The sequence below is a fragment of the Homalodisca vitripennis genome, chromosome 1, assembly GCF_021130785.1.
Source record: "Homalodisca vitripennis isolate AUS2020 chromosome 1, UT_GWSS_2.1, whole genome shotgun sequence".
NCBI lineage: Eukaryota > Metazoa > Arthropoda > Insecta > Hemiptera > Cicadellidae > Homalodisca > Homalodisca vitripennis.
This window is the reverse complement of record NC_060207.1, coordinates 77,116,004-77,143,794: the sequence shown is the minus strand read 5'-3', so window position 1 is coordinate 77,143,794 and position 27,791 is coordinate 77,116,004. Positions and strand designations below refer to the sequence as shown.

The 27,791-nt window shown below is 35.1% G+C and overlaps 1 protein-coding gene across 2 annotated transcripts in view; it reads left to right on the top strand.

The window, feature by feature from the left end:
• Positions 1-27,791, top strand: part of LOC124365140 (inter-alpha-trypsin inhibitor heavy chain H4-like) — an 83,155-nt gene that overhangs the window by 41,366 nt on the left and 13,998 nt on the right. Inside the window, exons 14-16 of one of the 2 annotated variants that reach the window (XM_046821095.1) lie at positions 3,639-3,726; positions 10,481-10,636; positions 16,935-17,015. In XM_046821095.1, the coding sequence (XP_046677051.1) occupies positions 3,639-3,726; positions 10,481-10,636; positions 16,935-17,015 (325 nt within the window). The remainder of the gene's footprint in view (positions 1-3,638; positions 3,727-10,480; positions 10,637-16,934; positions 17,016-27,791) is intronic. The other variant, XM_046821103.1, reaches the window with a different exon arrangement.

Genomic DNA, 27,791 nt, shown 5'->3' with positions numbered 1-27,791 from the left:
ACTTCCCAACTCCCAGAAGTCGTACACAATTAAAAGCATTCCTCGGATGTATCAATTATTACAATAAAATTATATTCATAAATTCTCTGAAACAGTCCAGCCACTATTACGACTAACGTCAAAGAAGGTTAAAATTTAATTGGACTAGAGATGATGATACAACATTCAACAAAATTAAACAGCTGTTCATAAAAAACTAACACTCTAACACACCCCGATCCATCCAAAGAATTCTACTTACAGACCGATGCGTCCGAATTTGCAATTGGCGGACATCTATATCAAATAAAAGACAATAACGAAAAAGCTGCAATTATGTTCATATCACGCACATTACAACCAGCAGAACAGCGTTTCACCACAACCGAAAAGGAATTATTGGCTATAATCCACTGCCTACAGAAGTGTCGATACATTGTTATGGGCGTTAAGTTAACAGTAATTACAGATAACCACGCCTTAACCTTTTTGAAAACCTGCCGTTTTGCTAAAACAATAGATTAGCAAGATGGATATTGGCTATACAAGAGTACGACTTTAAAATAATCCATTGCAAAGGGACGGACAACATTACTGCTGACACTCCTCAGTCGTTATATCCCCACAACACATGTCAAGCGATGCAAACAACCTCACTGAGTTATCTATTCATTACATCGAGAGAATTCCTGACCAACATCTACAAGATCAACTCCGAAACTTACCTCAGCTTCAACATCAAGACCCTAAACTACAACCACTTATAGAAATCTTACAGTCACCTATGGAAACAAATGAATTTTCAACAATTATATACTAATTATCGTTTATATGACAACACTTTACTACAAAAATTTAAGGGCAAATGGCTTATAGTCATCCCAGAATCAGTAATTTAACCCACTAATACTAGAATGCCATCTCTATTATCTACACTGCGGTGCAAAAAAATGTTTCCTGTTACTGCGTGAAAATTTTATTTTCAAGAATATGCATCGAACAATCAGGCAACTGTTATCATCATGTGATAATGTCAGCGCTGCAAAATCAACAACCATCCACTCAACAGTCAAGCCAAAGGAGTTAAATGCAGAGAGAAGAATGACCAGTTTAGCAGTTGACATCATAGGTCCCTTACCGACTAGTGTAGGAAATACAAAATACATGTTAATTGTTATTGACATATTTACCAAATTCGTTAAACTTTATCCACTGCAAAGAGCAACAACCAGAAGTATATTACATAAATTATTTCACCATCACTTTCCTAATTACGGTTTTCCTAAACGAATTCAATCAGATAACGGAACCCCAAATTTAAAAGTAACGAATGGATCAGGAAATTTGAATCCCACGGCATACAATTAATATACAGTCCAGTGTATCACCCCAGTTTTTAAATTTGGCAGAACGGCCAATTAGAGAAATAAAGCGCTGTCTCAGAACATATTGTTCACAGAATCATAAGAGATGGTGAAATATGTACCTGTTATAAATAAATGTCTTATTGAAATTTACCATGAATCAACTGGATTCACACCAAACGAACTACAGTTTGGAACAAGAAATATCAGATTTTGGGAAAAAATATGTATCAAACCCTCTAGCTGAAGAAGTACCAATCGAACACAAACTACTGATTGCAAGGCGTAAACTTGAAGAAAGTAGAAAGAAGAGATCTGATAAGATAAATGAAAAGAGAAAACCAGTTTCTCTCCAAATTAATGACCAAGTATTGGTAAAGTCCCATCACATTTCTAAAGCTATAGCTGGTGAAACATCAAAATTATTTGAAGTGTACGAAGGACCATTCATAATTCAAGAAATCCTCGGGAAATCGACCTACCAAATTTCTGATTTATCCCAAGAGCATGTATATGGACCTTATCATATATCCTCTTTGAAGCCATATAAAAACTCGGTCAACAACGCTACAGAAGATACTGAAGTTGACGCGTTGGGACCTGTGTGAAATTAATACTATTTCCCCAAAATAAACAGTGCAACTATACACCCAGTGACATAGACACTTTTAATCAATACTATATAAACATTTTCCTATCAGGAGGGGATAATAATTTGTTAGTGGAAATGTATACCGCTATTCGGTACACAATTCTTTAAATGTGTATTTCCAAAAAAAAAAAACTATGTCCTTTGACATTGAGTTAATATTTGCCATTGATCTAATGTTTCTCTATTGTTTGTTTATTGTATACTAAGAAACTTGTAACTTTGTTCGTTGGCTTAGCTTAAATACTACCTAACCCTAATGTTAATTTTGTTCTCCTTTTCCCTATTGTTTGTTTGTTAATTAAATTTATTAAATAGTATGTATGATCATCAATTAATTCACTCATTTAATGTGGTTCATCCTTCTCTTTAAGTATCACACATCTAATATGTATCATTTGCTATTCATTCGTCATTGTATCGAAACCATGTTCATTTATTTCACATGATTTCTGAGGGGGATATTGTAATGACTCATTTCATACACCATCTCACATCCATTTCAATACTTAGGCCTAATTTAATTTAGAACTTTATTAGTAATAATAATTAAGGAATAATTATTTATAAATTGTCTCAAATTTAACTACAAACAATAATAAATACGAAATCAAAATTAATCAAAATTCACCTTATTACATATAAAATTCAAAAGTTATAAAGTGAACTAAAGTCAGTGATACAGTGTGCAGGATGATTGTTGAAGAGTGAAGAGAGCAGATTTTTAAAAGGTGAAGAGGAGAGAGGGATCTGGAAGAAGTGAAGCAAGATTATTATTATAAAGAAACTGGTTATATTTATTCAGCAGTATTTGAAAGGTTACTTTATTAAATTCTTATTATCACTGAAGTACAAAGAAGCAGAAGACAGACATTGGGTGAGAAAATTCCTTTTAAGTTTACTAGTGATTCATTGGAAGAACATAAAACCCAGGAACATTCGATTTGGCTAATAATTCAATTTTAATATAATTAAAATTTAAACAACAATTATTTTTCAAAATTACAATATCTTTTATAAAATAAAATACCCAATATTTCTATTTCATTAAGCCAGCACGACCACCCTGCCCTAAAAATTAAGAATTGTATTTAAAAATTTACCATTAATTGTATCCTCCATCTTGTTTCAAAATTCAAACTTGTATGTCAATTAATTTATCATCATTAAATTTCACATTTATATCATACTGAGTTATTTGTTATTTCTAACTATAATCAGAATACAAATTAAGTTTAACCATTTATTTAAAGTGTATAATAGTAATAGTAGGATATTATAAGCTTCAGCAAAAGAGGGATGATGATTGAGAATCTTTAATTGAAATAGAAGGCAATCTTGAATTTGTAAGGATATTTTTATCCGATTCTGAAATTTGAATTTTGAATTTTTAACTATTAAAATTTCAGAATCGGATAAAAATTGCCTTACAAATTCAAGATTGCCTTCTGTTTCAATTAAAGATTCTCAATCATCATCCCTCTTTTGCTGAAGCAATTGAGAAATAGGGTTCATGTTACATACTTTCTTTAGTCTTCGATAAATACTAATTATATAGCACAGATTTTAAAAATCACAGATCAAAACCATATCATGTTTAATTAATATCAGTTATATTTAATATAATTCAATAATAACTGTTCCAGTACTCTTTTGTGACTCCGCTCACTTCTCTTGTTGTCGTCAAGCCGAACGAAACTGAGTCTGCTGTGGACACGACACAAGTGAAACCTGGTGAGTGTTCCAAAATATTTCTTTGTTCATACCATTATTTTATACAGGGATAAATTGAAAATAACTTTTTCAGTTACAACTAAGAGATTTTTTCAAGTGTTTAATATATTTATCACTCATTTAAAACACATACCTGAGACAAAATTGTTTGTGTACATTGCTGGTAACTTAAAACAAAAACTGATGAAACATCTCTTTGCATTTAGTTCTAATCGCGTTGCTTCTCATATGACATTCAGGATGGGTAAGGTTGGTAGTAAAGACCACATCTTGTTGAGATCCCATGTTACATCCACAATAGAGAGATGGTACAATATCTGTCAGTTATGTCATCTTGGGTGAAGAGGAGACTATTCTCAAACTCGATTTTTGGGATAGCATTTAGCTCTCTCAGCGATTTAATTTTAATGTCAACTATGCTTGTAAAAAATGACAGCATATAAAATATAAAGAAAAGTATACAATAAAAGAGTTACATAGGGGTATGTCTGGAGAATATGGAGCCTGGGCTATCATTACAGTACTTGTTTTTGGCAAAAAATTCACAAACAAGCAATGAAATGTGAGCAGATGCATTTACATGGTGCAAAAGCTATGAATTATTTTGCCACAAATCCGGGTATTTTTTCGGATTGTTTCAAGTAAACGGAATTGAACTTGCCAATCAATAGTACTGACCATTTGACCTTGTGGCGAGAATTCATGATGCACTATGCCATTAAAATGGAAGAACAAAGAGAGCATAACCTTCACGTTCAACTTCACTTGTTGAGCCTTGTTCGGTCTCAAACCCATATTTTGTCACCTGTCATAACACTTTTTATTAATTCTGCATTGTTGTTGACTTCATTTAGTGACTCCTGAGCAACTTCCCTTTGCCGCTGGTTTTGTTCAAAATTCAACAATTTTAGGGCAAGTGTTTCTGCCACACATTTCATACTCATATCATTCAAAAATATTTCATGCCAATTGACATACTAATATTATCATCAACTTCTCTGATCGTAATATTGCAATTGTTCATAACCATTTTTTCATGTTTTCATTGATTGTTGATGTGCTGGGGCGTCTGAAAAGTTCATCATCTTCAATGTCCATGGCCATCTTCAAAACATTTATACCACTTGTAAATCCTTGTTTTACTCATAGCAGACTCACCATAGGCTTTTTTTTACATTTCCCACACTTTGTTCACTTTATTTAATTTTTCCACACAAAATGTGATGCAAATTCTTTGATCCATTTCTTTTAACCCGGGATCACTCGCGCCCTTCAAAATCACGTCATCACTCGTGCGTTCGATTTTTTTTAACAAATGATATTTGTGGGTTTTTTCAAATAAAACGCAGTATATTTGTTCTAAATCTGATATATATTGAAACAAACTATTTTGAAGCAATTAAATAGGCACTTTACTATTTAAAATTTTTTAAATATAATGCTTATTTAACTAATAAAAATACATATTCTTATACAATTTTAAATTATTCCTATTTTACATTGTTAAAGAATATATGTTCCCTATTCCATGTTGTCTTCCCTTTCCCTGCATTGCTGGCAAGTAAGTGTTGTCCTTGCAGTGTGCTCCTTGCAGATGGCAGACGTACAGACGTGACACTGGTGTTGGGTAAACCGGTTCTTCCGCAAGGGACAAAAGGCACAGCGCCGTTTAGTGTTGTCTTGGTTCTGTCTAGGTGGTGGCGGCGGCGGTGGAAATTGGCCCACTCGCTGGATCTTTTGCCTAAGTCCAATAGAAAGGTTGGTGAGGGAGACTCTCCTTTCAAGGTGTGGCATCGCTAGAGACCTGGCGAGCTGGGTCAGGTAGAAACGTCTTGTTAAGTTCTCCTGTGTATTTGCTTTGTATATAATTTGAGAGTTTATTCCTCCTATATTCAACAAAGCGAAGAATAGTGTTAACGGCCACCTGTTGCTTATTCGAGAGACATTGTACTCACTTTTGAGTCGATCCACAACATCAACGCCTCCTTTAGTGTAATTATAAAAGGTAATTACTTCAGGCTTGCTGCTGGTTTCATCAATTGTATCGTCTTTGTGCATTGTTGAAAGCATAAGCACATTTTTACCCTTTTTTGGCACATATGATGCCAGAAGACATTTGTTGGGTGGTTTCCCAAATGCAAAAACTGAACTACCTATTGGACGCCCTTCAATGGATGTTAGCTCTGTTGGAAGTTGAGGTTTGTTTTTTCTTATAGTGCCGACTATGGTCAATCTATGATTCATAAACAAGTTGTTGGCTAACGGTACACTGGTAAAGAAATTATCCATAGTGACATTCCGCCCTGTTCTGTCAATGGGCTCTATAAGGCGCATTACAACACTATGAGCATCATTTGGTACAAAAAACGGTCCATGAGGTTGCTTTGCCAAATAAACCTCTAGCTTTGCTGTGTAAAATGTTCTGGCATCACAAAGTGCGTACACTTTGATGCCATATTTAGCAGGTTTATTTGGTATATAAACCCTAAATTTGCAACTACCCCGAAAAGCCTCCAGCATCTCGTCTACCGTTGCATACTCGCTTATAGTGTATGCATCTGTACATTTTTGAACAAATGTCTCAAAAACTTTACGGATTGGGGCTAAATTGTCCTCTGCTTTTCGAGCAACCCTGGTAGTTTTGTAATCAAATCTTAAGGCTTGAACTATTATTTGGAACCGCCTTTTTGAAATTACGGCTGAAAAAAATTCTGGGGTGGTGCCATCATCTTTCCACAGCTCATCTATATTGATATGATTCCCTTTCTTCACTCCCGCCATGTAGAGAACGCCAAAAAATGCTTTCATCTCAATGATGTCTGTTTGGGAAATATCTCTCACTCCACGGCTATATGACTGGCTCATAACTGTAAGATGTTGGTTTGTATAGAGCACTATTTCTTCAATCAAATTATCAGGGAAATAAAATCCCCAGCAATCTACAGCATTATTCAAGCCTTTGGCTACATTTTTCACTCCAGGCAACCTAGTTACAATGTTTTCTCTAGGTGTCTTAGTACTCATTGACACTGGTTTGTGTACATACCAAGTAGTAAATCTATCTTTACCAGTGTAAACACTAGCATTTAAATTTGGATTTCTTAGGGGTAGACCTACTTGTTGAACACGCTGGTCTTCAGGCAGCAACTCTTGGACTAGTTCTTCGCCCGACTGCTCAGAATTAGGGTGCAACTCTTGGGCTAGTTCTTCCCCTGAGTGCTCAGAATCAGTGCTCGGAGGTTGATATTCTGGCTCCAAATCTGTGTCCGATAACACCTCTGGTGGCAGTTCATCGTCCTGTTCACTTATGTCATTCTCTTCTTCCAGCCAAGCCAGAATTCGAAATTCACGTACACCTTCCATAATTTCAAAGTCCACAGAACTAAACTATCAATATAACAATAAGTGAACACTAAAAATCACCATAGTTCGAATACAACAATTGTGCAAACACTCGCGTCGTTAGAAAAAAATTTAACAACGGCAGTTACGCGCCCGCTCGCGTGTTAGATTCACACTGACAGGCGTGCACCCCCCACTTTCACTTCCTATTGTGACCCCCCCACCACCGCTTACCCTCACAGTGGTACCAACTCTTAATCGGAAAAGTCCCACAAAGGCAAAGAAGATTTTATAATGGTGTACATAGATATTTACCAGTGTTGTACTTAAAAATGTTAAAACCGTTAGAATTTATCTAACGCACGAGTGATCCCGGGTTATTAAACAAAAATCACTGAGTTAATAAAATACATTTAACCTTAGCAGCTGCCATCGAAAAAGTAAACAATGAATACAGGTGTAAACTGTATTATACTTCAGGAGCATGATTTTAATAAAATAAGTATTTTATTATAATCAAATTAAAACCTATATAAAAAGATTTTGACAATCGGACTCCAAACCCTCAATACTTAAAAAGTCCCATTACTTTTTGAACACACCTCATATATTATAAGAAGATATTTTAAACAACCAAGTAAACTTAATTATACTTTATTATTATTATGTTATGTTGTGTAGAACTAGTTGGTTTATTTGTAATAATCATATACACTTAAATATGTTTATGTACATGTTAATATGTATATGTGTGATACTACATATATACACATACAGTTTGCTTGAAAAGTCGTAGAATGGTTTAATAATTTTTCCACTGTTTGTTGTTTATACAACAATGAGATTTGGTTTATCAATATTACCTATATAAATCTATTTGCTTTATCCCTCTCCCGGTCACATTAATTTCAGGCGCTCACGGCAGAACGAGACCTATTAATTTGCGGCGGCGCGTTACGGTGAGCGCTCAGTGGCTTATATTGCTTGCATCTATTCTGTATTTTAATTATTAGATAGATGTATGGATAAGACTAAAATATGTTTAGTAATTAAATAAATTCTTTACTTACTAGTCATTGAGAAATCTCGACTCCTTTATTTTGATGGTACGTGAGGAAACAGGGATGTTTACAGAACGTAATGTCGCACTGCTTACAATTCCAATAGCTTCTGATTGGTCTGCCAGAATTAGTTTTCTTTTTGTTATCACGACAAACCACACAGATTGTTGCATGTGACTGTTTCTCCAAAACATGAGGGGTTTTTGGTGATACTACACCTACTGGTAAACTCCGCTTTCTTCCTAATCGCTTCCGCGATGTAAAGTTGCCAATGAGTTGCTCAACAAGCTTTTTGCGAAAATCCAGTTGTGTTTGACCATGTTTGTTTTCTGCAGGTAAGTTAGATAATTTATAAATAATAAAAAAATTTACAATAGTGGTATTTATAACAAAGTGGAACAAATATTTCCACAATTTCTTTGATGGCCTACCAACACCGTAGTAACTGCGATACTGGTCTGATTTATCTACTCCACCCATATTTTTTGTGTATTTATGTACTACCTCAGGACAATTTACTTTTATAATTTCATTGCCCTTTCCTGTTTTTCTATTTCTCTGTTATCTCGCCAAACAGTCGCAATAACCTGGCCACTCTGCCTAAACACACTATCACCCCTTTTTAGCTTCAACGATTTAGGTTTTTTTAGCTCTGTAGGCCATCCAAATCTGTTTATTCTGACTGTCCCACATGAATAAGTGTCTTTTTCTAACAGCATATTGGCTAAATTAAAAGATGAAAAAAAGTTATCAAAGTAGACATGATGGTTTTTACCAATAAATGGTTCAACCACATCCATCACAACTTGTTCTCCCAATAAAAGTGTATTGTTTTTTTCTTCTTTCTTACCCAGATATACTTTACCAAATAAAAAGTAACCACTTTTGCTACAAGCAGACGCCCACATTTTTATGCCCCATTTAGTCGGCTTTTTCGGCATGTACTGCTTTAGACAAAACCGACCCTTGAAACCAATCATGGCCTCATCTACAGATATATCACGGCCTGGTTTGAAGTATTGTCTGAAGTCATCAATTAATTTTAAAACTGGTCTAGCCTTATACAAAATATCATAGTTGTTACTCCTGGGAGTCTGAATGTGTGCTGGATCACTTACATGAAAATACTGGTTTATTTTCTTGTACCGGCGCAAGGTCATACATTGCTGAACTATAGGACATTTTACAAAATCACCGATGAAATATTCATCAACGTTTGGTAGATCATATAAGCCCATAAAAATTTCTATTCCTACAAAAGCTTTGATTTCATCTCTAGAAACCGGGGCCCAATGTGGGTCAAGTTTGTTTACAGCATCTTGTTTTTTAGCAGCATATGCATTCGTACACTCGACTATGTTGTCAAAAAATGCATCACCTCCCAACAATAAATAAAAATATTCTACGACATCAGAACCAACAGGCAAAGTGTGAGATGGCCCAAAATCACTGTAAAATAAATTTGGTTCTGTGTAAGTTATTGTGCGAGACCAGGGAGGGGGCACACGGCCGCATGTTTGTCGGCGACAACTAGTCGTCGGCTCGCCAGGCTCAAGGTCAGCAACATCGTTTGACTCACCAGCACTCTCCGAATCACTTTGTTCAGTCAGTAATATATTATCGTCAACATCATTCAAATCACCAACACTTGATGCATCACTAACATCACTAATATCACTATTACTACACACCTCCCGATCAATCTCACTGTTGCGAAGTGAACACCTAAAATCAGCCATATTTACCACTCAACTACTGCCAAAATAACAGATAATAATTCGTTGTAATGGTTTCAATAGTTAGAGGTAGGACTCCGTATAGGCTAGAAACTGTAATAGTTCAAATTATTGCCGGTGGGAGGCAGCACCAGACAGACACAGATGGTAATGTAGATCGTGGCGATTCGTGGCGTTTGACCTGCAGTGGCTCGGAACAGTGCGTGGCGATTCATGGCTTGTGACCGGGAGAGGGTTATACGATTATCAGGTTCTTATCACTTCAGGGGTAAGGCCTGCAAAGAGTCAGATAAAAATCTTGAATTAGAAAATATGTCGAGATATACATAAAATTAAAGGTCTATTTAGTAGAACACAATGCGCCAAACCAGACCTCAAAACGGTTTACCCTATCCAACAATAGTTAAAAAAAGTTATAATATTGTTATGTTTCATTTATGTTTACTAACACATTTTTGGATTGATTGGTTTTATATTATAGATAATCATGTATTTATATTTATTGGCACAAAGTAAGTATAAAGAAGTACTTATAATCCTAACTTCTTTTAATAAAATAAGAATTCATTCATTCACTTTTCAAATTACATAACATAACCATATTATTTGTGACAGGTTCAAATGACATGTTGGGATATGCTCCAGTAGGAGTAGCAGCTTTTGGTGCTTCACCAGGAGGCTTTGGTGGTTCAGCAGGAGGCCTCAGTTCTTCATCAGGAAGCAGTGCTAATTGGCCCCAGTACTCATTGGCTTACACGCCTATGCCTGCATGTGAGTTTCATCTTCAGTTTAAAATATTTGCAATGTTTTGTAAATGGAAAGTGACATTCTACGAGGCATATCCAGAAATTAAGTGTATTGAGGCTCTCACGGCCGGAAGGATTTTTTTTGACATGTTGGTTATACTGCCGTGTAATCTGATTCCTCCCCTCTGCAATGAAACTGGTTCAAGGTTAGTATGTTGTGAACTGTCAATGCGACAATATTTTTCGTGAAAAATATCAATCCAATCTTTTGCCAAGTGCATTTACTTGGTAAGTCAAATGTTTATTTATTTATATCAGTAGCTAGTTAAGCAAGGGCAAAGAACGGGTTAATAAATAAATAAAGCAAAAGACGAATTAATAGTGGACTTTTTGTCTCAAATTTGTATTCTAATGTCTATTACAAGAACATGATATACTGAAAACACAGTTTTTAAGTCTTTGCAAAATTTTTTTTGTTTGGGTTTTGCAAAATATTTCCTTTTAAAAGTGGTTCAAATGTATTTTCTGTCTGCTCTTCTAATTTTCTCTGATAATGCTGTTATTTTTCTCATATGTTTAATCTTATGTCTTATGGATAGACAAGCACCCTCATCAAACTCATTCTTGTTTGTATAGAAATGAAGTTTCATGTCAAATTTAAAGTCTACAAATGAAAGTATAATATAAATAGCCTGTGAATATTTAGGTCTATAAAGGCTAAGCCAAATTCTATAAAGGGACTTGCCCATTATCGAACAAGATGTTGGCTAAATAAAAATATTGTTACATGCATCATTTTAAGTCCATAGCTTAATTTGTTCTTAAGATGTCCAACAGAAAAGTGACATACAGGTAAATATACAGACAAAGAGGGATTTTTCCAGAACCTCTTAGTGATACCTAAGCAAAATATGCAAAACTTGAAGTTTATAGCTCAATTCATACTTGAGATATGAGCCTAAGTTATAAGCTTTGCTAATGGTCAGTGAAATCCTATGGAGGGATGTATAACTCTAACTTGTCTATTCAAAGGTGATTCTTGTACTAATTCTACAAGACTACTGACCTTTATCTTTAATGTAACAAGAGCTTTTCCATTTTTATACCAAAAGTTCAATATTTAGAAAGAAATTTACTTATATACAAAATTTTGTTTGTTAAGTTAAATTTGTTTTTATATGGTTACAATATGACAGTGATTAATATTTTTTCATAAATATATCTGTCTTTTTCAAACTCTGTCAGAGCCATGGAGGCCATGTGCTCTCTCGTATTGTACTCGAATAGCACTGAATCCGCCACTGTATCTATATACAAATAAACTGATTCAATGGAATATGAGAGGGCTTGACAGAATGTTACGAAAGTCTTACCATCCAATCCACTATTTTTCACTTTTTAAAATGTTATATAATTATTGTATTCAAGTCTGTTTGAAAATTTATTTATTCTGTGATTTTCCCATTGCCATCATCTCAAAAGATCCATCAGACCATTGTAAATATATGTAAATACATGTGTCACTATCAAACTCGATGTTCCTCATATAAAAAAGCGTAATGTAAAATTTCAAGTTTATAGCTAATTTTGTTCGTGAGATACTGTATGTACAGATTTACAAATAGAGAGAAATAAAATCTTTTCAACCTCTTGAGTGATAGGCTGAGCTTATCCATATGTATAGTACAGGACAATGATCTGAAAACTTTATTTTTATTCTCAGTCAAGATATTTGTTTTGGGGTCTTTTGAGTGGTGAGAATAATTTAATCCATTTATTCGTATCTAGGCTATAATAATTTATAATGCACGTGGTGATACCCCATATCTACCTATCTATATATGTGTGTGTGTGTGTCACAAGTCACAAAATCTTTATTCAGTAACAAAAAGGATAATTTACAATCCCCATGCACCACAAGAGTGTGTGTGCGGGGGAAATTAATACATTAAAAAAAATATTTAACTCAATATCTGGCAGTCTTGTGAAAGTTTTTAGTTACACACATTTAATTTTATACTACATTGAAACTCCCTTACAACTATTGATAATGTTACAAAGTCAGTGGTGAATCACTTTTAAATTTATATTAATTAAATCATAACATTTTTAAAATTACATATATTTAACTATCCAAACAAAACAAGCAATACAATTTAAAGAGAGTAAAATGCGATAAACTATATAAACAAACAAGCAATAAAACGAAAATTGAATAACAAGCAATAACAATTAAATATAAATATAACAGGAATCAACAATAAATAGTGTATAATTTACCAGACATCACATAACTACAAACAAATAAATATATAATAAATACTGTACACAAATAAATTAAACACTGAAGTAATATGCACTTCTGCCATTTGCACTGGGCCACCAGGCAGCTCATGGCCCTCGGGTTCCCCTAAGGTTGCCTGACTAGACACCATCATAGCACATAGTGACACACCTAGTCCCTGTGAAGCCCAGCTAGCACAATATGCACCCTTAGCAAAAAAAAAAAAAAAAAAAATGCATACTAGAACAGACATGCTGAGCAGACACCCATAACAAACCTCTATCACAGATATTCATATACATTAAAACACACACACACACACACACACACACACACACACACACATCCATACATACATTTCGAATCTAACAAGCAGGCCTACTAGTTGATCTTTTCATAAGTTGCAAATTGGAGTATTTTCATTTTAAATCTAGGCTTCATCTCCCAGTACAAGTCATCACCATGACTTTGCAGCAATTCATTAAATAGTTTTGGAGCCAAGTAACTAAACTGATGTCTACACTTCTTTCTTCAAATTTGGCACTAAAAGTCATACGTTGTGTGTAGATCTATTTGCTCTAGTTGCCTGCTTCATTTTAGATTGGTTTAAATACTTGAATACATACAATAAAACACTCTATGTATACAATTGACAAAACGTTAAAATATTTTTTTCAGCAAATAAATTACTAACCCGAACAATCTTTCTAATTTGATACACATTGCGGACTGCATGTCTCTGACTTACGATCACAGACTGTAGCACGGTTGGGTAGGTACCACCATAATGGATGATACCATACCTATAAGTACTTTCAAACCATGAAATGTATACCTGTTACCAATGTCTCTGTTAAATGCAGAGCCTACCAGTGCTGTGTCATCCGCATAAGCAAAAATATAAGAATCTAATGAAAGGAATAACAAATCATTTATATAAATTAAAAATACCAAGGGGCCAAGAACACCACCTTGCGCTGTTCTATATTGTATTTCCAACACATCACTCAATACACCATTAATCTGAACTACTTGTTTTCTACCTTTGCCTTTAAAATTTGTAAGCCAATCCAAAAAAAAATACCTCCGATCCCATATTTTTTTTAACTTTCCAATTAAAATTTCAATATCAAATAAATCAAAAGCCCTCTTAAAATCCAAATATACAGCAGCGGTGTACTTATGGTCATCCATTGATGCAGTTATGGTTTCCCTATGTTTTTGTATGGCCATATCTGTAGCTTTACCAGGCAAAAACCCATACTGATTTTTTGAAAAAAGTGTCTATCAAGAAAATATCTCTGTAAATTATTTTTATCGACTGCTACAAAAATCTTACCCATTGTATTTATAAGAGAGACAAGGTCTATATGAAGATATTTCATACCCATCACCAGCCTTGAAAATAGGCACAACACATGCAATATTAAATTTGTCAGGAAATTTTCCTTGCTCAAGTGACTTATTAAAGATATTATTTAGTATTGGAGCAAATATATTTCAATTTCTCTTTGTTGTAATTATACTGATACTATCAGTTCCGCAACTACGCTTGTCCTGCAAGTTACAAATTACGTTAATAATTTCATAATAATTAATCTTTATTTCATTCAAAAACACTTCATACTCTTGGTTTTCCTCGCAAAACACATTACTTCCAAATGATTCAGTTCCTAATTTAGCTACCAAACTACCAAAATAATTATTGAATCCATTGGCCACTTCATACTTATTACCTTCCACCAAACATTCCTTACAATGCCAACATCCTAATGCTACTCTGTCTTTACTCTGTGGTTTAGTACATTGTCTTTACTCTTTACAATTTTGTTTATAACCCCCCAGTATTTTTTTGAATCCCCGTTACAACTGTATCAAATGAGAATAAAAGGTCCTTTTCGCATATTTATTTATCTTTTTACCCTTCCAGATAACCGTTTGTATTGCATTTTAATATTCAAATCATTTCTGTTTCTAGCGTAAATTTTAAAAAGATTATTTTTTTCATCTCTAAGGGTAATCAGATTATCTGTCACCCAGTCACTCCTTCTCCTGGTCTTACTATTAATTTCCTTTAAAATGCATGTGGCATCATAACAAATATTATAAAAATTATTAACACAAGAATTTACATTATTACCAATCCGCTATATTCAGTTGTCTACTCAGCATACCATAGTCCACAACCTTACAGAACATATTAATCACTAATCTATTTACACAGTCAATATCATACTATCGAACTTTTAATCCATAATGATCCGTTATATTTAATACTTCAATGTTAGATTCAAAAAGAAGACCTTTGGAATTTCTAATGAGAACATGATCTATACAAGAAGCTGACCCATCGAAAACCCTGGTAGATTCGTTAATATGACTTTCAAATCCATAAGACGAAATTAAATTCAAATAATCCTGAGCAGAACCTTTGTTTTTTAATAAGCATACATTAATATTGCTGATAATCAATACTGGGTCAGAATTAAGCTTTAATATATTTTTGAAATAATGTTTAAATTTATTAACAGTGTATTTACAGTTCCGATAGACTTAAAAAATAAAAAACCCAATAACCTATTTTTAACTCTTAACTCTAATTTAACATTAACAATCTTGAGGTAGGATGTAGTATCAGCTGATAAGAGTAGTGAAGCTGACAGTCAATGTACACAATGACTCCACCAGATGCGTTATCTATTCTGGGCTGGAATAGCATGTCATAACCAGGTAACTGATATCTGTCCTCCTCATCGATCTTAATCCATACTTCGATCAGAATTACAATGTCATATTTTTAAGTTTATGAGTTTAAATAAATAATAAGTTCATTATAGTGTTTCCTGATGCTTCTTATATTTAGACAAAATATAGTAAGATTACGGTAAAAACACGTTGGTTTCAGAGTCATTGAAACATAACATTTTGAACACCTTTAAACCAGCTTATTTAGTTTTCCTCGTCCACTTTTAAACCCCACTTCTGTAAATCAGATACATCTTTTATACAAATTCTTCTGTCCGTCTCAAATTTCCTTGCAAGAAATATTCCCTTCCACAGTCCATACACTTTTAAAACCCATTTCCCTAAGTCTTTTGGCATGAAAAAGAACGTTTTTATTTTTTTGCAGTTAGGTAATCATTTACGTAAACATTAGTACTTGGAACATCTGCAGCAAAGTTCGTTGATTTTAGGCCAGCTTTCTTCGCTTTGCTCAACAAGGCATCTCGATTTTGCCAGTTTTTAAACTGTATTACAATCGGTTTTGGACAACAAGCACGCCTGGTTGGAATTCTATATCCTTCTATATCCATTGCCTGGATATCCGTATTAAAAATTATTTATTTGCCCAATTTATCTGACAGTTTCATAATAATATCGGTCATTGCTTCATTGGCGACCTCGGAACTCCATCTATCTGCAGGTTTCTGTTCCTATTGTATTGTTCCAATTCATCCATTTGGTGTTGTACATTAGTTAACTGTCTCTTAAGTGCTAAGTTTTCAATTTTCAATTCTTCATTGGATTTATTAACTGAATTTATTAGAGTTAGAACACCATTTAATTTGACTTTGTAATAATTGATTTTTGAAGAAACAAAATCTATAGATTTTTTTAATTTAGCCATTTTTACTGAAAGGTTTTTGTCATAAATGGCAAATTGTTGTTTGACTGTCTCTTCCATTTTTACATGCAATTTAGAAATTAGATCCTTTGACAATGAAGGTTCTTTATTTTGGTTTGAATCTTTACCTTGCTTGCAGCACACCTTACATTTCCAGGCTTCTCTTCTCTTCACTCCCATCCAAGTTTATAATATTGTCACGCAATGTTTTGAATTAGTGGAAAGTAAAGTAGTCTCTTGCTCTATCCAACAAAAGATGTACTAGCAGATTAGTTCAACACTGTTTGGGTCATTTTCAGAATAGTTGTTTCTGTTGTATAATTTGTTTCATAAGTTTGCTTAACAGAATGATTTTCTAAGCAATATTACATATTTAAAAACAAAGTATCAAAGTAACTTATCATTGTGTTAAAGATGCCCCACAGATGCAAAGAAGAATATTCAGTCCCACTAGATTCCCTGGTATCGACTTACGTAGTGGTTCCTTTGACCGAGGTAAAGAGCGATATGAGAAATTACATTACAACCAGTCTTTGAGCATATGGAGTAACAAGTTGGATTTTGTGCTGTCTGGGAATGTTCATGTTTTTATTAACTTTGTGGCATGAATCACTGAATAGTGCTGTTACTTGTTTTGCTTACTTCCTACATGACCAGTTAAGAATTTAGTTTAATACAGCTTACACCTAAACAAAACTGGAAAACATTATTTAGCTCAATTAATCTGCCAGTCTTTGCAGAAACCCTTAAATAAACAAAGAGACATCATAGTAAACCAAGCAACCACCAACCATCACAACACACTGAATAATTCCACCGTTTCTATCAGCAATCCTCAGACAAACCTCAATTTTAAATTAAATAAACAATTCTACTAATATTAAAAAACATTTTGAAATATCATAACTCAGAAGAACTCCTAACCATAAAAACATCTTTCTAGCTGTTAATAATCAAATTATTTCACATCCTTGCAACAGATCAAATACTTTTGGATATTGCAACAGAATTCAATCACTAATTTTTTAATGTACCTAGTATTATATCAAACCAACTTGACTCATTAAACTAAAACTATAATGACCCTAAGGACTATTTGCAAACCCCTTTGTTAACCCATTGGCCTTGTATCACGGAACGGTTCCGTGACAAGTACAGCGCCATCTAAATAATTGTTTAAAACTCCTTTTTCAACCAAATGTTAGTATAAATTAGACTAATATTGTTGTAACACATAAGAAAAACTGCAATACTACAATTAATTTAAATTTAAATGAATAATAAGTTACTATAAGAATATTAGTGTACTAAGAGAAAAAAATCAATATTCTTGGAATTTTCAGTATTTGGAAAAAACATTTATTCTGATAAACTATGCATATATATATATATATATATATACATATTCTATTATTGCTAGGTAGAAAAATACATTTCAAATAAAATAAATAATAAGCAACAATGGGATATTTTATTTTATATAATTTGAATAAAAAAATTTTTTAATTTAAAAAAATTCCAAAACGTTTTTAGTTTGTACAGCATTATTACTTTTAAATTATGACGAAATATACCACTATCTATTTATTATTAAAGCCCATTTCATGTTAATCCAAAAAGATATAAAAATATAACCAAACAACTTGAAAAATAAATTTTTTATAAACATAACAAAACTCTTACGTTTTTAGCATTTTTAATAGGATAACTCCGATTGAGCTGATAGTAAAAATATGCATAAGCCAATGGGTTAATGGTTCTTTATATTTTCATCCTGAGTGGAAAAAAAATAGAAGTTGTTAACAACTCAAATCAAACAAATTTCAAGTCTTAGACAAAATATCTCCCAGAATTTTAAAACAGTATATTCATATTCTATCTAAACCTCTCTCTGCCTTGGACCAGGGAGATGCAGCCTGTGGCCTGTTTTGTGACCTCCAGAGGGCTTTTGATTGTGTTGATCAAGAAATATTATTAAATAAGTTGGAAGACCATGTTGTTAGAGATGTTCCTCATAAATGGTTCAAGAACTTTCTGAAGGGTCACAGTCAGGTAGTGGAAGATTAGTCATAGTAGTGCTGGCTCTATCCAGAAGTATCCATCTCCTCCACGCTATTTAGAAGCAGGTGTCCCTAAAGGGTCTGTTTAGGACCAATATTGTTTTGAGTTTTATTAATGAATTGCCCAAGCAGTTTAACTATCATGAGAAATTAATTATTTTACAGCTGATACTACAAGTCTAATTAAAATTAATTTCACCTATCTCTAAAATTACTAGACAACTTAAACTTTATTTAATTTAATTAATTAAATTTAATTGCTTATAAACAACAAACTTTCATTAAATATCTCAAAAACATCAATACTTCACTTTCACTTAATCAGAAATACTGTTGAACAAATAGAAATAACATTCTTTGAAATTAAACTAACTTCTAAAACTTTCTTGGTGGGAAAATCACACCAATCGATTAATTGGAAAATTAAATGTAGCATGTTATGCTATTAGAGAAATTAAAGATCTGACTGATCTAAAAACGGCAAAACTGTTTATTTTGGTTATTTTGAGTCTTTAATAAGGTGCGGTATCGTTTGCTGGGGCATGTCACCATTTATAGAAAAAGTGTTCAATTGTTAGGAAAAAGCAAGAATATTAACCCTTATAACGTCAGTATATCTTTTCACGACTTCCAGCAAACGGCACAATATTAAAAAAAAATTTTAAATGTGTAAAGTTCATTTTTTTTTACTTTCTATAATTATGGTAAGTATAAAAAAGTAAAAATTTTAAAATTATCTTGTACGTACATATATTTATGGGACATTAAATTGTAGATATAAATAAAGTCAAAATAAAAGGCACATAAAATTTTATTAGCTAAACTATAAACATTACCAGACAATTATATAAATTACACTTGTGATAAATATAAAAAAGAAATGCGTGATTGTAAATATACAACTAACCTAATAGTGTTCTTTTGAATGGTAGTCCTCGAAACAATCCTCTGGATGTAGGGCTGGTTCTCCTGTGCATGTCTTGCAGGAGTAGCAGGTCTCGCGCCGTAGGCCTCTCTTTGAGCACACAACGCAGCGTGATTTCTTTTTATCCCTCTTCTTTAGGAAATGTTTTCCATTGAGTCTTTCAAGGAGAGGTCCTTCTGATGGTCTACCTTTCCTCTTTCTTGATGATGTATTTCTAACTCGGTCCTCAACAAGATCTCGAACTAGACTTCTCCGGAACTGTAGGTGCGTGAGTGGTTTTGTCATAAACTTTATCTGCATCATTTTATAAAGAAGATAAGAATTTATCATCGCTACTTCTAAAAGCCAAAAAAAGAACTTTCTGTACCATTTTTTTTTCTCCTTAAAAACTGATATGTAGAAATAAAATGATCACTTCTATCGACGCCACCCATACGTTTGATGTAATCCAATATAACTTTTGGTTTAGGTGTAGGTGCAAGATGAGGCCATTTACTTGGGACATCAGTCATGTGTTGTATATCCCCTTTCCATTTAGTTGATAGCATTGTAACCACTCTCTTATCTCGCCAGGAAAGGACAAGAATATTATTGTCTCTCTCTGACAAAATATCTCCTTTTTCCAGCTGTTTAGTCCTGGTCTTCAAGTTTGGTGGCATGTCGATACGATTTGTCATTACTGTTCCGGTCAGATGGCAATTCAGCTTCAAAAGTTCTACGGCAAGTTCAGGGCTGGTATAGTAACGATCCGTATAAATATGTGTTCCAGTTGTTGGATTTGACAAATCTTTCAATACAACTGACTCTGTGAGTTTTTTTACGACCTGTGTCGTCTTCAAGAGCGGAGAATTTGGAATAAGCTCCTTTTTTCGAAAGTAAGGAATGAAATCACAAATATATTCATTTTCCGAATCTGATGCAACAAAAACTTTCATGCCAAACTTATTAGGCTTTAGGGGATTATATACCTTGAATCCAACCTTTCCCTTATAGGCCACTGTACTTTCATCAATTGACAAATTGCTACCAGGGGTGTAAAAAAGTTTGCACATTTTTTTATGTGGTCTATTAGGGGACTTATAAGGAACCCTTTTGGTCTCTCAGAAATTCTACGGGGTGTTTCGTCATGGTTAAAGTGTAGATTCCAAAAAATATTAAGGAAAATATTTGTGAAAAAAAAGGTATACTTGTTTCCCATTTTGTGCTGAAATAAGATTCAACGGTAGGCATTGTTATCAAGCCCATATTGATTACAGTCCCTAAAAAGGCTTTGAGATCAGTGTCATTAATGTCTTTCCATTGTCTAATCCGTGATTTAGGAAATTGGTTTTTATTTTTATTTTCGTTAGCATTCAAGTTTGTTTCATTACAAATGTAATTTCTCTTATTTCGTTATTGAAAAAGAGAAAAAAATATTCAATAGGCTGAGTAGTTTTGTCAAAAAATGATGGTAAATTTGTACCTTGATTGATATTATAGATAGGAATCTTCTTACTTGGCCCGGGGTCACTGGCAGTCACATTTCTCCATTTGCTGGGGGTGGGAACAATTCGTGCGGTCTTTTGTTTGACACAGTTTGTTTACGTTTTCTTTTTTTCGAGATAACAGTACGAATACGCACGTTAGCGGTCGAAGTAGAAGGTAATGTTCCAATTGGGAAGAAAGGCGTAGTAGTTATTGTGGTTTTTTTCTGTATTATCTTCAATGTTCTCTTCATCACTTGAAACAATGTCTCCATAAGTACTAGATAAGGTTGCGTTCATAAGATGACTAACAAAGTCACTGTACTCAGGATCGTCAATGTTACGAGACGTGTTTATCAGGGCCGGACTTTACCAGTTTGCCGCCTATAGGCTTAAGATAATTTTGCCGGCCCCAAAAAGGGGAGCACACACCCCCCCCCGCCAAAAGTGGGTCCGGCGGTCCGGGCCCCGCCCCCCGGTGGAAAATTTGGCATTTTTCTAGGAACAAAATAGTAATTTGGATGGCGTTTTTTAAAGCATTTCGTAACAGTCTTTAATGTATTATAAATTTTTTTAATGTTTAGTCAAATAACTGGGGAAAATATCGCGACGCGAGGTGGTTAGGGTTAGGTTTATTTCACGTTATTTACCGAGCCGAGAAACACAAAATAACGTGAAATAACCTAAACCTAACGCCGCGGCCACGATGGTTTTATAGCTTTGATCAACAATGTCGATATGTTCCGGTATTTTCGATTGTGCCGTGGAAACTATATGGAACGTGCAGCCCCAATATAAAACACACATTTCGAAAATGTGTATTTTTTGCAGACTGTAACACTTACTTGGAATGCTTGTTAAATATTTTTCAAATTGTGGAAAATTGTTTTAATTTAAATCAATCAAATGGTTTTGCAAGGTGTAAATTAAAGTTGACAAAATTATTTGAATAACTGGTTTATTATAAGGCATGAGGTTGAAATATTTAAAAATAACATTTGTTACATTCTAATACAAGTATCATTGTGTGATTCTAACAGAGAACTTAATTTATTGTATATAACAGTAGGCTATTTACATTTTTAAACAGAGCTTTCCTTACGAGCACTTTTTAAATTGAAGAACTCCTTTAATTAAATCTTCATAGGGAGAGCTTCCTTTGTTTAAAAGTTTGCTTCTTATCCATAGGAGGGAAAGTGGAACTTGAGCCTGTTTTCAGTAGATAATGCTTGTTCCGTAAGTAGTTTTTAACTCTGTCGAAGGCAGTAAAAGCTACGTTCTCCCGATGCAATTAGGTTGCAGGTATGCACAAACTAATTTCGTACTGCTATGTCCAAGTTAGGGTAAACATCATGCAACGAGAGTTTCTTTCTCAAAAAGTAGAAATTCCTTCCAACGATTTTATCTGAGGGATTTGTCCATTCCCACCGCACAGTGTTTTTGGAAGTGAATGCACTCTTCAATAAAATCGGAATCTAAGTCATTTTGATAAATTTTGAGATGAAGTTTCGTCTTGCCTTGTTTCTTAGGTTTCCTCTTTCTGTGATGTTGATGGTCTGTTTTTGCATGTCACACAATTGAGTCAGGAAGTAGAATTTATCTACAAAGTCACTATAGGCCACTTTTCTTCTCTATAAATTCACAAATAAAGGACGTCTAGACATTGGGAAAGAAATGTTCATGTTAAATTCTCAGTCATCTCTGCCAGTCAGGGTTGACTTCTTCCACTCAGGGTTTCGTCTGGGCCAGACTTTTTCGCTGTGGTTTGTCTGTCCTCTGCTTTGTGTCTTTTTCGTATGAATCGTATGTTTCAGGTTTTGGTTGATCTTCATACCCAATTCCATCTCGAAATCATAGAAAAGTTGTTTTCTTTCTTGACACAAAAATCTTCCTCTAGAGAACCATTACTAAATCCCTGACTATACAAAACGTACAACGTCACGGTTTCCACTTTGTATAGTTTTACTGCAGCTTTGGTGAATTCTATGCAAGGGCAAGTGCTCCAGAAGCATACCATAAATGCGAGTCTCAAAAAAGTTCTAGATTCCCGAGCGTTATTCCTTGAGCCTCCACATCTGGGTTTGTAGCCTTTTCTGTTGGGATCTTTTGAAATTGTTTGTCAAAGCCGTGTAACACTTCGTCCCAAAGACTCTCGCAAGCTCTGACTATGCATCATCCCTAGCCCGACCAACGTGTAGGACACACCCTTTTTATAGTCTAGTATTTTCTGATAAGAATTCTTCCATTACACCTATCAGGCACTCCCATACGTTTTGTTGAAGATGTAATAATAACACATTAAAGTTTCTTGAAGCAACATGAAGAAATTCATGCAACGCTTGCTTCACAAGATTCAGCAGCAGATGATCCGACCAGATTTTAAAGAATATGAGCCGCACACGGGGCATGAATAGAAGCTAAAGGACTTTTGCTCTTTATCCTTTGCCTGAAGACCATTGGTAAGTCCCCGACCATATGTGAGGCATTATCGTACGATTGGCCTCGGCAGTCATCAATGTTTATTTCCAGATTTTCCTAGTTCTCTCATCACACTTTTAAACATACCCCTCTGCGGTATTTTCCAACTGGAACGGGGATGAAGGTAAGAATCGTTCACAGGGTTACACCGTCATTTAAAAACATACCTGAAACTAGCAAGAAACCAATCTGGGTCTACATGAGAACCATGGTCTGGGGTTGAATCAACTATGAGAGAAAAATATTTTGATTGTTTCAATTCTTCACAAATTTCTTGTACTTACATTTTGAGGCCATTAATTCAATGACTTTCTTCACCACTGTTTTGGGAAGAGAGATAGTTTTGTATGGACCATCTTCCACAATTACCATATTTTTCAATTGTGAGTAGCTATAAAAAAGGGTCGAAATTCCGGAGATAAGGCTCTAAAGCCATAAAGAAAAATTTCCATTTCTGTTTGATCCAAAGATTTCATCATCGCCTCTTAATGCAAGGCCTCTTGAATGTCAAGGCCTTAAACGGCCGCTATAACCCTGGCCAAAACCTTTTTCCAATAATTGGTTTCCTTTGTCTAGCTGCTCAGGTTAAACAATACTGCCGACACGTTTCAGAGCAATTTCTCGTGAGTTTTAGAAGTAATGATTGCCGAACTTGTTGAATTGGTGAAGTTTTCGTGGATGACTGCGCCTCCTGACTTTCTTCACCATTTTTCCAGGTCGGTTGAATCCGTCTTTACAATCATACTGGGGGATTTTTCGCCTTTGGACATTGGAATGCCAAAACAAGGGCCACAATTAACTGAACCTTGCTTTTTGAGAATACCATCCACATTTCTGTTCTGAACCTCTCCATTTTTCAAGGTTCGTTGTGAAACAGAGATTTTGGATTAAATATCGTTTTTGATCCTTGTATTCTCTGACGGCTGTTTAGAAGAAATCCAGGTCGATATATTTGTTTTGAAACCCATTTTTTTGGCGAATTGAATCTCGAGTTGCATTCATTCAAAACCCAGAAAGCTGGAATCTCTTCGCCTGGACAACAGCAGGGTGACAGCAGCTCCAACGAAAGGCTTTCCAGTGGCGATATCGTGGAGGGTAATGATGATGTATTCGTTTAAACTTTGCTTAGATTAGCTTGGTGGATTTGAGCAGACTTGGCAGCTGAAACATTGTCGTCCAGCTGGGCCGGCCGTCTCGTCAACGGAATCGTCAAGTGCAGGGTTCCTTTCGAAGTACTGGTGCAATTCTCTGGTTTCCTGGGCGTCTTAAAGAAACAAATCTAGCTTTTGGTTTAGTTTCAATACACGTTTCTTGTTTCTTCGAGTTTCCTTCTTCGCCCGTTTCTTGTACTTCCCGCACCGCTAAGACCTTTCTTCCGTCCATACACTCATTTGTAGATTGTAGAGAAGCTAGTACAGTAGTAGCCTAAAATAATAAAAACACTTACGTTTAGAAACCCGAATAGTCAGTTATTTGGGAGAGTAATCTGCGTAACATACTGCCATCCTAGGGGTCCTGCGAGAAACGAGATTTGAAAGCTCCTTTTTATAATGGGAAGAAGGAAGAAGGTCTGGAGGGCACACATATACCAGCCCAAAAAGGGGATCTGGAAAAATGTTTGTTGGACTTTTTTTCTGTGAGAACCGCAAGCAAATACATTGTATTAACTTACATGAATTTATTTTATTGAGATTTTTTCAAATTTCATTAGGAGTTTCACTCGGCCAAAAAATTTTATTTTTGTCTTATTAATTGAGTATTAAGAGTTACTTCTCGTTCTTACTTATCATAAAACATATGTTAAAATATGCCAAAATATTCTGTAGTTTAACACGAATTTTTCTACCTTTAAAAGCTACCAAGTAACACTCCATGAGTTAGTGGTACCTACCTAAAATTCCATGATGTAGAGAGTAACACTCATGAGGTTTATAAGGAGTAATAAGTACAAGAAGCAGCGTAATATGCAAAGTAAAGTAATTATCCTAAATTTTAAATTTTGGTTCATTGATAACCCATACGGACAATTGAGTATATTTTATTAAGGGGGATTGCTCTAACACGCCGCTGACCATGGAAAACAGGGCGGTGGAATTCTTAAAAATGGATCCTCATGCTCACAGGAATTAAAGTTATCTAAATTGTTTTAGAGTATTGGTTGTATTCCTCAAATGGTGATCTAGATAGGATTGCCGTTTTTTTAAATGTCTGAAAAATATTAAATAATATTGTGAGTTTTTGGGTTTTTAGGGGACTTAGCAAAAAGTCCCAACAAATTAGTGATTTTTTAAACCGCCCCCCGTTGAAAGGCTCTCTAAAACAGATTTTTTTGAGAGGAAATTAAAAAAAATCGTGAGACCCTAGATTGGATATAGTTTGTCCAATAGATTTCCCGTAAAAAAAAGATTATTTTTAAATGAAGCACAATTTTGTGAGGCACTGTTTGGAATATGGATCATTTGAATTCGACAAGCCTGCAAGCGGTTTGAAATTAACATTGCGCTTATGGGAGCCGACCGGCCAAAGGGGTTTTTTTTTTTTTTTTTTTTTTTTTTTTTTTTTTTTAACAGAGGGGCCAGGTTTCATAGGCCTGGTATGTTGCCTCTCATGCCCATCCGGCTTATTGTGCACCCTCACCCAGGTTTAAGCTGTATCAAAAATCCCAAGGCCTTTACACAAAACCATGAGATCTTTCTGAACAAATGCCCTTCCTGTTTCCAACCCCTCTTCCGTATGCCATAAGAACACCTAGGGATCTTGAGCGTTTTGCTCTGTAATGCCGGACATTCAAATATTATGACGTGCTTGGCTGTTTTTTCGTCAGCCTCGCCACATTCCTTGCACAGTTGCTTGTTTCCTGAACTGGAATACCTATTTGTTCAGGTGACTTCGGGATTTCCTAATGACCTGTAATAAAACCAGTCTCCGTTTCTGATTCTCACGTTCTACTCATTCTAAGGGGCATCTGCTGCAATGTTCCTTGATGGTCCCTTGAGCATCCGCTTTGCCTTGTACATTCCCCTCAGTGTTTTCTACAATGTTGTAGGTGTTTGTTAGCCATCCACTTGGTAACTGATCTACGTGCTAAGTTATATGAGACCCCCCACACGTAGATCAGGACCGGTAAGGAAGACGGTTGGCTCCCAAGTTAGCTCAACCGTTCTGCCCCTTCATTTCCTGTGATTCCATCTATGTCCAGGTGCACCCAAGTTAAAGAATAACTTTTATTGGTTTTTTCGCACAGCAATTTCCAAAGACCTTATGGCCATTCCCCAGGACTGCCTTCGAGATTTAACAGTCATGGTTGGGCCAAGGCCTGCAGAGCAGCCCTGCTGTCCGACGTTAAGGTAGATGTTTTGTGCCTTTTGTAGCCCCTTTTCCACATTAACGCTCTGCACATTCTGCAAGGGCTGTAACTTCAGCCTGAAAGACAGTGCCAGTTTACCTAGGCTAAAGCTTAAGTTGATAAACCCTCGGTCTGGCTCCCCAGACCCCTGCCCCCAGTACCCCTTCAGAGTCTTTGGAACCCGTTCCGTTTCGGTGTACCAGGTTAAGAGCCTTCTTCATGTTAGTCCAGGCTCACCGTTTTGGACCCATCCTTTCCTTCCTCTCAACAATGTTTGAACTTGAAATGGTTTTGCCAGTCCGTAAACCTTTTTTTTTGTTTTGTTTTTCTGATTTTTTTTTTTCACCTTTGCCATTCTGTCAGACTTCATTTCTAGAATATCCTGTTTGAGAATGTGAACCGAACTTGGAGTGCTTACTAGCATGGTGATAATGCCAGTTCCCCCATATGCACTTCAGTCCTGTGGCAGCCCATCCTAGCCTCCTCGTATGACGAATATGATCTAGGGGTGGGAGGTTTAGCCACTACTTCCATAGCAGCGGTTTGGTGTTCCTCTCATGGCACCCGGGGTTTAGTTGTCCCCAAGCATGCCAAAACCGACTGTACCTTTGACCCAGGTTTTTTGCGGTCAGTCACCTGTTGGACCTTTTTTTTTTGGCCAACTCAAACCACTGAGCCATACACCATCATTGGGGCCTAATGTTCTGGTGTATACAGCCAGTGTGACATGTCGGGTCTTAAGCCCCAATGTGCAATCCTACCTGCACGTGCTCACCATCATCAATGTAGTCTGAGATCGTCTGATTATGTATTCCATATGACCAATTCCAGGTGAGTTTATAATCCAGATTTGACACCTAGAATTATTTGAACTCCCTGCTTAACTGTATCTGGCCCCCAATAGGACTGGCTGTGTGATTTCCCGTTTCCTTCTTCTTGTAAATGGTTTCTAATGACGGTCTTCGGAAGGGATTTACTCACAAGATCCCTTCTTCGTCA